Source organism: Rhinolophus ferrumequinum, chromosome 12, assembly GCF_004115265.2.
Source record: "Rhinolophus ferrumequinum isolate MPI-CBG mRhiFer1 chromosome 12, mRhiFer1_v1.p, whole genome shotgun sequence".
Taxonomy (NCBI): domain Eukaryota; kingdom Metazoa; phylum Chordata; class Mammalia; order Chiroptera; family Rhinolophidae; genus Rhinolophus; species Rhinolophus ferrumequinum.
This window is the reverse complement of record NC_046295.1, coordinates 23,135,104-23,150,245: the sequence shown is the minus strand read 5'-3', so window position 1 is coordinate 23,150,245 and position 15,142 is coordinate 23,135,104. Positions and strand designations below refer to the sequence as shown.

The window sequence follows — 15,142 nt, the reverse complement described above, 5'->3', positions numbered from 1 at the left end:
AGTTTCAGGTGTACAAAACAATGTAATAGTTAGATATTTATACCCTTCACAAAGTGATAACCCCACTATATTTGCCATATTTTTGAAGTACCTATTTAAATAAAAAAAATACACGTTAAAAAGGCTCTACATTTATGACTGCTGTAAATGGCTTTTCAGAATTTGGGAAATACATCTTCATGAAAAAATAATTTTACACAGGATTTACTAAAAGTAAAAGTTTTGACACAAGGGTTTCCAGACATTGTCAGCAGATCTACTTTTGATTTCCTCCACAGAAGTAGTCCTCATTTGTATCTTGTTTACTTCTGTATTCCTAGACCTGAGAACAGTGCCTGGCATCTGTAAGGGCTCCATTAGTATTTGAATGGGCAAAATTTATGTGGCAAGTGGTACTACAGGTCCCTGAGTGGCCCTATGTAACCTCCCCACATTTATTCGTATAAAGGAAGCGTTGGAAAAACATCAGCAGGAGAAGAATGAGATGGAGTCTCATATCAGGGAGACAGCATTGGAGGAGTTTAGATTACAAGCAGAACAATGGGAAGCAGAAAGAAGAGAGTTACAATTTATAGTACAGGTATTTGAAAAATAATAATACAGTTCCTTGAATATGTCTTTTTAATGTTTATGATATTAAGAATTATATTAGTGAGATACTTGACTGGATTACTCAAGGAGAATGTAATTCCTAGTCTTTGATCTCTGGAAGGCCATGTTTCATTTGTAGTTACATGACCATGTGTGCAACTTGCCCGCAAGTATCATTAGAGTTGGTTGACTTCCATTGTATAAATTATGTGATTTTTGAGATGGATCTATATATCTCTATATTTATATATATGTTTTTGGTATTTTATTATTACATGTGGGGAAGAATAGGGGAACATACTCTATAATTACTACCATCTTTTGAAAGATAAATTTTATATTATTTTGTAACTGAAATGTTCAGAGCTCTGTCTCAGTTTCTTGTCCTATATTAAACAAAGAAAACTGCTTTACCTTTTATAAAACAAGAAACTATATATAAAACTCTATATATAGAAAAAATCTTTTTTAGACAACTTCAGGGATAAATTGAAATTCTCTCTATATTGGCTGTTGATGGGTATAGGTTTTCATCTATTAATTAGGTGTTAGTATCATATAATGTTCTCTTTGTGTAGCTCTCTAAGGAATTCAGTTTTTAAAATAAGTTAAAAAAGGCAAGTGAAACCCCATCTTTAACAGAAAGCTGGTGTAATATTTCTCTCATCTGGGCTTTATAATTCAGACCCACTGTAAAAAGAAAAATCTTAATTTTATGCCATGTCCCCTTTCTTTCCCAGCAATTGAAGTGTGAAATAGAAGTGTACTTCTCTGGAATATTAAAGGAAATTGTTAGTGGAGTTACCTCATTTTAAGATAGTATTTCTCATTTTAAAGAAATGGATTACCTCCTTTGACAAACATAAAAATCTCACGTCTTTCTTTAGCATTATTTGAAATTTCAGAGCAAATCTAAGCCATGGTAATTTTAGAACAAAATATTTGTGTTGATCTTGAAAAAATGTATATATGTTAATTTGTTTCATTTTTATCTCTTTATTTAAATTTTTTAGTTACAACCAACATTTGTTTTGTTTTTATTTATCTTTTTCTTCATTCCTGCAATAGCAGTGTGACCTTTGAGGGTGCTTATTTGCATAAGCTTTTCTACTGTAGGCACTGTGGGACATGCAGTGGTAAGTTTTGTTTGTAAACTGCCATGTCCTTTCCTTTATCATTTTTCCAGTTCATTTCAACGTATAACTTATCAGTGGGATGGCAAGCTTTTAGAAGATGAATGTATATGTTTTTCGTATTTATTTCGTTTCCAAAATTCTACAACTCAACCACGGAATAAAATGATCCTTTCCTCATTCATTGACTAAATTTGATTTATGTATCTAGCGATTAAGGGGTGTGAGAGTTTGTGATGGCAAAGAGGGTGGGAAATAAGATGGAAAATCATGCCATAAACGGAAGAAAGAGGAGGAAAAGTGGGAAGGATCAGACTAGGCTTAGGCATCAGTAGACTGTATAATAAGGCAGCAGGTAAGGAGGTAAGGACTGGGGTGCAGCCTGTCAAAGATTGACCTGGTAAGCATTGTGATCTTGGAGGAAGTCACATGCAAAGGAAGTGTTTAAGAAGCTTGCCTTAAATGATCTAGGCAACAAGGAGCATTTCTTTGTAGTTTCCTGGGAAACTGTCCACTGGTGTCCTGTATAAGCAAATGGCATAGAAAATGGCACTGGAACTGCTTGTTTTTTCCAAACAGGAAATATCTTAATGTTCAATTTATAAAATTACTATATATTGTTATCATTGTAAAAATGCCCCTAATTTAGGGAAATTTAATAGCAGAAAGTGAAGGTCTTGCCCTCTCCCCTTCCAACCCCACTCATCTAAGGGTATAAAAACATATATTATTGTATTTACATAAATAAACTTCTATGCCTCAATAATATTTGGTGTCCATGATGTCCTTATATTATTCTTGTACTGTTTGCATGGTATTGTTATGTGCAAGTTCCTATTATATTTAAGGAATACCTTATGGATGGACATTTTATATTCTTAAAATTTTTCTGCTCTAGTTGTAAATGATTCGCTAACATTCTTGTCTATATCACTGAGCTGTTGTATAAGTGATCCAGCTGTGTTAATGCCTAGAAGTATTGCTGGGTCTGCAAGCTTATGGATTTATAATTATGATAGGTATTATACAAAGTTAGTACCAGTTTATAATCTACAGCAGCAAACACTGTTATTGATGTGCTGGCTTTGGGGATTTAGAGAGGATGCGCTTGTTTTGGCTCTTTCAGGAGATATCTATGTACTAGATTAAGGTTGTAACTAGGCTATATTTTATAGGCTAGTATATTTTATAGGCTAGGCTTTCTCTCTTGATACATTTCTAACTCTACTTCTATAATTCTTCAGAACTGAAACCATATTTTGGAGTCTGAGAAATGTTGTTTATGTGAGTACATATGAAGAATCATACTTTTTGGGATATGTTTCTGGAAGATGTGGAAAGAAAGCAAGTTTATTTTCTAACAGCACAATGTGGTTTCCTGGGATGTTAAATGTCAATTCAAAAACAAGCCTCATTTAAAAATATTTTAAGTTCAACATCTCCCTCTAGTGGAAAAAAGAAAAACTCCCTCAATTTTTCAATGTTCTTAATATGATTTTGTTTCTCTCTCTCACCATTTCACTGTAAAGTTCCAGGTAGCTTTTGCTTTGATTAGAAAATAAACTCTGTGACAAAATTTTAAACATTTATTTGGAAGGACACAAATCAATCTTTTTTAAGAAAGATTTTTATTAAAAAATATATAGCTAACATAGAACATTATATCAGTTTCGGGTGTACACCATAGTAATTCATCATTTATATACCTGAAGAACTGATCACCATGATAACCACCTGACACTGTACCACGCTCTCACAATATATTTGACTATATCCCATGACTTAATTTGTTTTATACCTGGAAATTTGGACTTCTTATTCCACTTCACCGTCCTCCCCCTAAAATTTTTAATTATAGTTGACATTCAGTGTTATTTTATATTAATTTCAGGGGTACAGCACAGTGGTTAGACATTTATATAATTTAAGAAGTGACTCCCCTGACTAGTCTAGTACCCACCTGGCACTATACATAGTTATTACCATATTATTGACTGTATTCCCTATACTTTACATCCCCATGACTATTTTGTAACTACCAGTTTGTACTTCTTAATCCCTTCACCTTTTTCACCCTGTCCCCCAGCTCCCCTCCCATCTATTACCCCGATAAATTTACTACCCATCTGACACCATACATAGTTATTACAATATTATTGACTACATTTCTTATGCTGTACCCTCCATCCCCATGACTATTGTGTAACAACTAATTCATACTTCTTAATCCCTTCCCCTTTTTCACCAACCCCCTCAAAACCCTCTCATCTGGCAACCCTCAAAATGTTCTTTGTATCTGTGATTTTGTTTCTGTTTTGTTTGTTTATTTTGTTCTTTAGATGCTACATATAAGTGAGATCATATTGCATCTGTCTTTGTCTGTCTGACATACTCCACTCAGCACAATACCCTCCAGGTCCATCATGCCACTTCAGATGGCCAGAAACCATTCCCTTCCATGGCCAAGCAATATTCCACTGTATATATGTACCATCTCCTCTTTATTCATTTATCGACAGACACCCAGGCTGCCTCCACATCTTGGGCGTTGTAAACAATTCTGCAATGAACATACGGATGCACACATCCTCTTGAAATAGCGTTTTGGGTTTCTTTGGTTAAATACCCAGAAGTGGGATTACTGAGTCCTTCTTTGTCTCTTGTTATAAAGTCTGTTTTGTCTGGCATAAGTATTGCTACCCCAACTGTTTTTGTTTTGTTTCCATTTTCATGAAATAACTTTTTCCATCCCTTTGCTTTCAATCTGTGTGTGTTTTTCAACCTGAAACAAGTCTCTTGTAGGCAGCATATGTAAGGGTCTTGTTTTCTTATACATAGCCACCTGATGTTTTTGATTGGAACATTTATTTAAAGTAATTGTGGATAGATATTGCCATTTCATTATTCATATATATATATGTATGTGTATATATATACACATATATATATATACACACACACATATATACATATATGTGTGTATATATATGTATATATATATATACACACACATATATACATATATGTGTGTATATATATGTGTATATATATATACACACACACATATATACATATATGTGTGTATATATATGTATATATATATATACACACACATATATACATATATGTGTGTATATATATATGTGTATATATATATATATATATATATATATATATATATATATATATATATTTACTGTCTTAAAGTAGGCCCTCTAATATTCCTTGTTAATACTGGTTTGGTGGTGATGAACTCCTTTAGCTATTTCTTGTCTGGAAGCCTTTTATCTGTCTTTTGATTTTAAGTGATAGCTTTGCTGGGTGGAGTATCCTTGGTTGTAGGTCCTTGCTTTTTGTCATTTTGAATATTTTGTGCCAATCCCTTCTGACCTACAAAGTTTCTATTGAGAAGTCAGCTGAAATGTTCTGGGAGCTCCCTTGTAAGTTACTAGTTGACTTTCTTTTGCTGCTTTTAAGATTCTCTTTTTGCCTTTAACCTTTGCCATTTTAATTATAATGTGTCTTGGTGTGGGCCTCTTTGGGTTCATCTTATTTGGGACTCTCTGCTCTTCCTGGGCTTGTATGTCTGTTTTTTTCTCCAAGTTAGGGAAGTTTTCTGTCATTATTTCTTCAAATAACTTTTTAATTTCTTGCTTTCTCTCTTCTCCTTCTGGTACCCCAATGATGTGAATGTTGGTATGCTTGATGATCCAGAGGTCCCTTAAATTCTCCTCATTTTTTTGGATTCTTTTTTCTTTTTGCTGTTCTGATTGGGTTTCTTCTGCTACCTTATCTTCTAAATCGCTTATTTGAACCTCTACTTCACCTAATCTACTATTGATTTCCTCTAATGTATTCTTCATTTCAGTTATTGTATTCTCCATTTTTGACTGGTTCTTTTTTATGTTTTCTGTCTCCCTTTGTATGTTTCCTATCTCTTTGTTGAAGTTCTCTCTGAGATCATTGATCATCCTTCTAACTAGTTATTTGGAACTCTGCATCTGGTAGATTGCTTGTCTCTATTTTGTTTAGTTCTTTTTTCTGGAGCTTTGTTCTGTTTTTTCATCTGGGACATACTTCTTTGTCTTCTTATTTTGGCTGCCTCCTTATGTTTGTTTCTATGTATTAGATAGGGCTATCCCTCCCTGTCTTAATAGAGTGGCCTTATGTAGTTGATGTCCTATGTGGCTCAGTGGTGCAGTCTCCTTGGTCACCTGAGCCAGGTATTCCAGGTGTGTCCCTTGTGTGGGTTGTATGTGCCCTCCTATTATAGGTGATCCTTGGTTGCTGTTTGCATGTCAATGGGAGGGATTGACTCTCAGGCAGATCAGTTGGGAGGACTGGCCATGACTGGAGTGGAGGTGCTGTTGTGCAGGGTTTGACCCTACAGAGCAGGATTTGCTTTAGCGCTCTGGTGCCTACCCAGTCTGCTCTTTGGATATGTCATCTCTGGAGGCAACAGCATGGTGCTATGGCTCAAACCAAAGCTGACCACTGGGAGGGGCTCTACTGAAGGCCGAGTTCAGCCTCTGCCTGTGTCCTGCTCGGGAACACCTGGTATGAGTCACAAGGCAATCTGGAGATGGCAGCCTTCTGTGCTGGGCTTGGAGGAGCCTTGAGAGGCGAAGCTAAAAACTGAGGCTGGCTGCCACTAGTGTAGGGCTTGAGGCTCCTTAGCAAGAGGTATGGGGCATGCCAAAGTCAGATGCTGCTTATTTGGTGTTTGTTAACTTTTGAGAGATTTTAGGAAATTCCGCGGCATGAGTCAAGATAAGCCGTTTGTATGGAAATGCCATTGGAACCTGCTTGGGTGGGTCTGAAAGTTGGGTTGGGTTGGGTTGTAGGGAATCACCATGGCAGGGTGAACGGTGTTAGCTAGGTTGATGGAGAGTCAGATATGGCTTCAGTCTATGTCTGCATGCTGGAAGTGGGGGAAGGTTCAAGGAAGGAACAATGGTTATTAACAGTACTTCTGTCTGGGAAAAAGCTGCCCCTCCCGCCCTTGCCCTAAGCTAGATAATTTAGTTCTCCCCATATGTCCCTGGTGCCTTTAAAGCTGCTGCCCCACTGCTTGCGCTCAGAGCGAGTGAGTCCGTCAGTGAGTACGGCCATGCGCAGGCCCTTTAAGAGGAGCTCCTGGGGGTGCAGCTGCCTTCCGTCTCACTTTGCCACAAATTTTACTGGTTTTCACAGCAGGAAGTTGTGGGGTTTGTCTTCCTAGCACTTGAACCCGGGCTGGAGAGGCTGGTGTGGGTCTGGGACCTGTCAAACCTTAGGGAGGACCTCTGCAGCTGAGCTATCCCGTCTGATTTTTAACCTGCATCCTTTCTGATTTTACTTGCATGCGGTAAGACAACTACTGTCTTCCTTGTCTCTGCCCCTCCTACCAGTCTAGACGTGGCTTCTTCTGTATGATTTTAGTTGTAGGACTTCTCAGCTAGACTTCAGGCAATTCTCAATGATGGTTGTTTTGCAATTTAGTTGTAATTTTGATGGGGTTGTGACAGGAGTCAAGCAGAGCATTTACCTGCTCTGCCATCTTGACCAGAAATATTCTGAGAATGGAAAAATCTTGATAATATACTAAACTGACAAATCTTGGTACTAAACTGAGAAGGATACAAGAAAAAATAATTATAGTTAATCTTACTCATGAATATGGATAGAAAAATATTCTACAATTTATTAGCCAACTGAACGCAGCAAAATATAAAAAGCCTTTGTATAATAAATGCCAAGTGAATTTAACATTGGAAAATCAATGTAATTTTAGCCTAATATAATCAGTTAACTTGATTTTGCAATGTGTTTCTTGCACATGTGAATAGAATTCTTAAAAATCTCCAATGTTTGCGGAAAGTGGGTGTTTTTCTATACAAACTATGTGTTTCTATCCATATTCAAGAATGTATAATAATTATCACATAATATTTGTGACTACTTGATCTCTGCATTAAAATTGTGATTGTTAGGTCAGAATTTCATCTACGTGTTAAAAGACCTTTATTTAAAATCTATTTACTTAACATAAGTCAAGTGTCATGTAGTTAAAAATGACACCAAAATTAGCATAATAAGCCCTAAATGATTGGCCATGGACTTTTCCAGTTTTTTTTTTTATAGGGTTAAATTCACACTTGCATGGAATGATGGGCACGCACTTTGTTTAGGATAATAGTATTTGGAAATATTGTAGGCTGTCTTTCTATACTATATATCAACAGAGTGGGAATCACAAGTCAAATTTTCTTATAAACGAATCTCATCATACCTCCTGAATAATTTCTTTTACATTGTTCAATAAACATTATTTGAAAGAATTGTTGTCAGTTAGGATATAAGCATCTTTTGAATACAGACTTTATTTTTTTATTTCAAATTATTAGGTTTACTTTGTGATTAACCTTGTAAATTGCTGTTTATTCATTTTGAAGTATACATAATACTATAAATGGATGACTAAAAGTTGGAGACTATTTGTAAATCAAGAAGTCATATAATTTAACCGTGAATTTGCAGTAATACTGGTATTGATTGCTTGAAGGAGGAAGGTCTATCACGTAGAATAATAATAGTATCTTACGTAGTGCTTAATCATCTTAAAAGTGCTTTCATATTTGAAAGTACTCTTTTGATAAAATTAGATTGCATGAGGCTGTTCACAATGCCATTTGCTCCTAAATCCAGAGTGTCATTATGAAAACCAAGAGTGCTATCTGCTGGTTGTAGGCAGTGTTGGCACACTTTTGCTCTGGTATCTAGCTTTGCTTTTATCTGTGTTTGTTTACAGATTGAAAAATGTGGAAGTAGATGAGCTTTTGTATATTAAGAAGTTTCTTACTTGAAGAAAATAATTATTATGAGTTCATATGTAGTCAGCTGTAGAATAGTAGTAATCTTATGACACAGAGGGTGTGGAGAGAGGAATTAAATTTTGTTCTTCATCCCTTGATTGTGGACTATACTGCTGGGTACTTTCCAAACTAGAATCTTTTTACAGAGAATTATATTTGGTGCCTGGAACATTTCTCACTCAGATTCCAATGATACCTTTTGAATGGCTAGGGATACTACTTGGAAGCATGTATAAATGTATGTTCCAGAGTAAGATTATGCTGGTGAGGTAAAGATGGGAAAGAGGGCTTTGTCAAAGACCTTAAGTGAGAATGATGAATATAGATTAGTTACTGGGGAAAATTCCTTTGATATGTGCGTTAACTTTGTGTTTGAACTTCCATAAAATTCAACTCTGATTTCTGAGTTTAGTTGGAAAAGGAGATTGAGAGATTTAAGTAGAAGACTACTTGGTATTATTTTTCTTTCAATAGTACAGAAAAGATTTCAAAACTTAAAAACTGAAGAGAAAATGAAACACAGCCACGTTAAGATCTATAAGCATATTTAAATTATCATGAGCTCACATAAAAATCTCTCAAGGGTCAATATTAGGCATTCAAGCCAATCATCCCTTATCACACAGAGGAGCAATATACATTTGTATTACTAAGTACGTTAAAACTTTCATGAGAGGAGAAAACATTATATATGGCAGTTGAACTATAGCATTATGTAAATACCATCAGAGGTCAATTGAAGTAGCATAACATTATGGTAAGCTATACATATTTCAATTGTAATATGTATTAATCAGATATTTTGAATTGTAAAACTTTAGTAGTGCTTCTTAAATATATGTATATTCTGAAACATTGCTGGAAAATATCTAGGTCTCTCTTCCCTATATAAATTAACCTATTATTCTGGTTGAAGCACAGATTTATTTATCTACTGTCTCCTATAGAATAAATTGTAGTCACTGTTGGCTTATAAACTTTATTGATGCAAAAATGAATTATTTTCCAGGAGCAAGATAATGCTGTACAAAATATGCACAAGAAAGTAGAAAAATTAGAAGCTGAACACATGGAGTGCTCTGACCTTTTACGGAGACAAACAAGTGAACTTGAATTTAGCACTCAGCGAGAGGAATGTCTTAGAAAAGAATTTGAGGTACATTTTCTCATTCTTTTATAACTTATGTATGTTAGCTAGTCAATACTTTAAGGTCAGAGAAAGTTTTGCCATGCAATAAAATATAAAACTAATTTTTTGACATTTATTTATATTGAATATTTGGCTCCTTTGAAAACTTTTATATCTAAATAAATTGTATTTTGCTCCTAATTTTAAAAATCAATTTTTAACAATTCTCATGGAGTATTTGGAAAGATTGAGGGTAATTGTTTACACTCTAATGTTGAGGAAGCAATACAGGAAAATGTTTTATATATATATATTAAATTATAGTTTTGTAATTTGAATCATATACTAGCTGCATGATTTTGTGGAATGCTTTATAGGTAAGAGTAGATGGCAAAGGAGCATCAGTTTACAAATGAAAATATGATTTTATGAGTGAATAATAGTGATAATCACTTTAATTAATCTTGAGAGAAATGAAATTTATTTAATTCTTCCTTCCAGAATTTCCTTTTGCTTTGTGGGAAATTAAATATTTTATTAGATAAAGAAGTTTGTCCTACATATAACTTATTGTTATTAGGTAAATAGACATTTATATAGAGTATTTAATGGTAAAATTCTAGAAGGACTCTTGTTAAACTCACTGCTATCATTTAACGTTGTTTTGGGAATTTTAGCCAAAGAAATATATAAAGGCATGAGCAGCAATAAGAATTATAATTTTTGGAAAGAAGGGGATATGATTCTTATTATTTTCAGATGATATGCTTATAAACATGAATAGTCAAGAAAATCAACTTTAAAATTATTGACAATAGTAATAATCAACTAGGAGGCCAGGAAAAAATAATATATGACAATTATATTTACAATCTTACATACCAGCAATAATAAGAGAATAAAATATTAAAAAGGTTTTCTTCACCACAGTGACAAAAATAGAAATGCAGTTAACAACAATACATAAAAAATTATGAAATTTAACTGAGAGTCTTAAAAGAAGATGGTGAGACATTTTGGGAACACTTAACATTGTAGAGACATGAATCCTCCCTAGATTATATTATGAATTATATTATGGGTTAAAGCAGTTCCAGTCAAAAATTCAATGGAATTATTTTGGGAAGACAGATTCTAAACTTCATGTGGAAAACTGAAGAGCCCAAATGAGAATATTAAAACATTTTTATAAGAATTATGAGTGGGGTCTTATACCAGAAGTGAATATATACTGTAAAGCTTTAGTAATGTGTCATTGTGGTTTTTGGTTGTATGCAACAGAAAGCAACTTCGTTTAACTTAAAAAGGGAATTCAGTGGAAGAATATGGAAATTTTTATTCACAGAATCAGGAGGAATGCTGATGAATCAGATTCTGAAAGCATGTGGACTCCAGAGCATCTCGAGAGGTCTTGGGAACAGAAATGATGAAGTTGGGATGAATTGTTATCAATAATTTTCATTCTTTTTGTAACTTTATTCAGGATTCAAATCCCAGGAAGAGAACATTTGATTGAAAGAAGTAATTTTCCCCAAATAAATCCCTCTCAATTGTACTATATTAAAGCCCCCAAAACAATTTCTTATAAAGAAAATCAGGATGCTGGTACCAAAGAAGAGAAAAAGATTGTTGAGTGATCAAAAAGTGTAATAACTCTAAGACCAGACTTTCAGTGGAACAAAATTGAAAGGCTAGTTGTAGACTTACAAAATATTTATAAAAATTTAGTATATCATTTTAAATCAGTGAGGATAGGAAAGATTATTCAGTGAGTTGTACTGAAATAATCGGTTAACTGGAACAAAATAAAATTTGATTCATATCTTACATTATATTCTAAAATAAATTCCAGTTGGATTAAAAAGAGTGAAATATTAAAAATGATATACTAAGAAGAAGAAAATTTATATTAATTTTTTTTTGTTCTCTGAGTACAGTGTGATTTACTACTAATCATAAAAGCAGTTAACAAAATGTACAGCTTTGACTACGAAAAATTAAAGTCATTATAAGTGAAACCCCTACTTCAAATAAAGTAAAAAAACAAGTAACCAAATAGTAAAAATATTTACAACAAAAGGTAAATATATCTCTATTTCTGTGTCTCTCTATCTCTGAGCAAACAGTGTGTGGCATTGCAAAATACTCAACTGGCAAAGAATGCAAGTGGAGTAGATTTGGAGAGATCAGGAATATTTGGTTTTAGCTATGTTGTATTTGACATGCCCGTTTGACATACAGGTGGAGAAACTGAGTAGGCAGTTGAATTTGTGAGTATTAGTCTTAGGGAAGCCTACCTGCAGGGTGATAGGAGATGTGCGGAATAATTCGTAGGGAAATTTTAAAATGTTACAATCTATGTAGGTCTTTGTGTTTATTTAGTTTCTGCAAAGCAAGCGTGGTCTGCTAGTTTCCTTTTTGGTAGTTATAAAATGGAAGGAGAAAGTGGAGGAAGAATCTGGGTATCATACTGTTCAGTATGCATGCAGACTTTCCCCTGGTTTCAGTCTTGTGTACCTCTCTTCCTGCCCCCTCTCTGTGTATCCCTATATCCAGACTCTGGTTCAGATTTACATTCCCCACATAATAAACCTCCAGTTTGTGTAGTGGTTAGGGAGGGGTATTGTTTGGCTACTTGGGGTGCAGATGGATGCCTGGAGGTGAAACTTCTTATGCTAATGGTATTTAAAAACAAACAACTTAGAGATATAATTTACATGTTGCACATTCACTTATTTATAGTGTGCAATTCATTGGCTTTTAGTATATTTACAGAGTTGTGCAGCTATCAGCACATCAATTTTAGAATGTTTTCATCGCCTCAGTTAGAAACTCCATACCCTCTAGTCGTGACTGTCCTATTCCCCTCTCTCTCTCAGCCCTAAGCAACCATTAATCTACTTTTTGCCTTTATAGATTTGCCTGTTCTGGATATTTCATATTAATGGAATCCTGCCATTGACTTTTTTCACTTAGTTTGATGTTTTTGGGATTCATCCAGACCGTATCATGTATCAGTACTGCATTCCTTTTTATTACTGAATAAGATTTCATTGTATTGTATGGCACATTTTGTTTACCCATTCGTCAGTTGATGAACATTTGTGTTGTTTCCATCTTTTGGCTATTATGAATAATGCCTCTATGAACATTTGTATACAAATTTTTGTGTGGACATGTTTTCACTTCTCTTGGGTATATACCTAAGAGTGGAATTATTGCATCACATGGTGACTCTTTGTTTAACTTTTTGGGGAACTGTCAGACTATTTTGCACAGTGGTGGCACCATTTTATATTCCTGTCAGCAGTGTATGAAAGTTCCAATTTCTCTAGATGCTCACCAGCACTTGTTATTATCTGTCTTTTTGATTATGGGCACTCTAGTGTGTATATAATACTAGTATCTCATTATGGTTTTTGATTTGCATCTCTCTAATGACTGGTGATTTTGAATATCATTTCATGTGCTTATTGACCACTTGTATATTGTTGGAGAAATATCTCTTCAGATCTATTGTCCATTTTTAATGGGTTATTTATACTATATGAATGTAAGATGTTAATAACAGGGGAAGCTGGGTGTGGGGTACACATAAACTTTTAATAATAAATATGAACTTGGCAAAGATAAAATTATTCACATTCTTATCACACATGGTCTAATTTTATGTAAGGTTAGAGAACAAATAAAAATGAGATTATATTCTAAATAATATTTTTAGTTCATTTGTCATTTATGCTGAACATTTTTTCAGGCCAGTAGATTCAGGAATGTATCATATTTTACATCATCATTTTTTTTCTTTTCTTTTTTCTTTTTTCTTAGTTTCAGGTGCACAAAACAAAGCAATACCCAGACATCCATCATCCACATCCCTCACACCATGTCAACCCCCAGCCTCCCATCCACTATCCCTCTGACATCGCACCATCATCATTTTTAATATGCGGTTTGTGGATGGCTTATTAAAAAAGGAATAGAGTTAATGATCTGAATATACTGTGTTTCCCTGAAAATAAGACCTAACTGGAAGATGAGCCCTAGCATGATTTTTCAGGATAACATCCTCTGAACATAAGCCCTAATGCATCTTTTGGAGCAAAAATTAATATAAGACCCCGTCTTGTTTTTGGGGAAACACGGTACTTAGAATTAAAAAAAAATCATTTAGAAGTCACATCAGGATACCATAAAACCCTATGATTACCACTAAAAACATTTTAATTGCCATATAGATGTGAAAAAATACTAGGTAACTGATTTTGTTGTTGTTGATAAAATTCTTTGTAAGCCAGTTTTAACTTAGTTGAGGAAATGTCTAATGCCCGAACGTCAGGATTTGTTTTTGGATAACTCAGTATTGTTTTTTTTTCGTCTAAAATATTTACTTCCTGCAAGTTATTTTTTTATTGATTGATTTTGTAAATATAAAATTGTTTTAAGACTAGTTTTACTGTGTGTGTGTGTTTTAGCTATTCTGTAAATACTATTGATAATACTAGGTCTCTGGTTTTGGAGAATTTGTAGCTTTGGGGGTAGTCTAGATAATCTCTATTTTTATTCTATTTATAAAATTTTTATAAGTGGCAAGTATAATTCTTTAACTTATCTACTATTTTTCATTTTTAGACATCTTTAAAAATTTGGCTTTATATTTAAGTTAATATATTTTGTATTGGCCGTTTGACCAGATGATGACATAATGAAAGAGAAGTTAAATGTCTAGATAGTATTTTTGCTGGTTTTACATTCAATTGTGGAGACATTAACTACTAGGAATTATAGGTACTTAAGTAATCGTCAGTGGTATTAAAAAAAAAAAGATTAAGGTGTGATAATGAAGAGGAAAATTGTTAACATTTTAATTTACGAGAAAAGATTATTTAATGTCAGTAATAGCAGATTAAAGCAACTAATATGATAGACATTTAGTCTAATAAATGCTTTAAATTTTTGTGAAGTTTTTTAATAGTTGCATTTCATGAAAAAATGATTTCTTTATGTACCCAGGCAAAATATATATATATATATGTAATTTTTTTTTTTTTTTTTTTTACAAATCTGATAAGCTGTATACCATTGTGTGGCTTAATCATCTGAACGTGGATCAATGGTTTCTTAGATTAAAAAAGCAAACAAACTCCCAATCCAATTTTATAAATTTGGTGCTGGATACTAGAGAACCAAGGGAAAAGTGAACTAGAAAAAGAAATATCCATGGCTTTTATAAACCTCCTTACAACTAGGGGAGTTTTTAAAAAAATTTTTTATCATGGGAAATAAGCTTAACTCAATAAGAAAAAAGAGAAGATGCAAACCTAATTCTGAGAGAACTGAAGAATCTTGCGAAGATTACAGCATAGAACAGTCTTTGCAAATAAATTCTGAATTGCTTCAGTCAGTCATATTCTATATTATAGTAACATGAAGGG

At 33.7% G+C, this 15,142-nt stretch overlaps 1 protein-coding gene across 1 annotated transcript in view; it reads left to right on the top strand.

Moving 5' to 3' along the window:
- Positions 1-15,142, top strand: part of CCDC171 (coiled-coil domain containing 171) — a 267,732-nt gene that overhangs the window by 25,340 nt on the left and 227,250 nt on the right. Inside the window, exons 6-7 of the mRNA XM_033124173.1 lie at positions 449-580; positions 9,588-9,734. Coding sequence (XP_032980064.1) covers positions 449-580; positions 9,588-9,734 — 279 coding nt within the window. The remainder of the gene's footprint in view (positions 1-448; positions 581-9,587; positions 9,735-15,142) is intronic.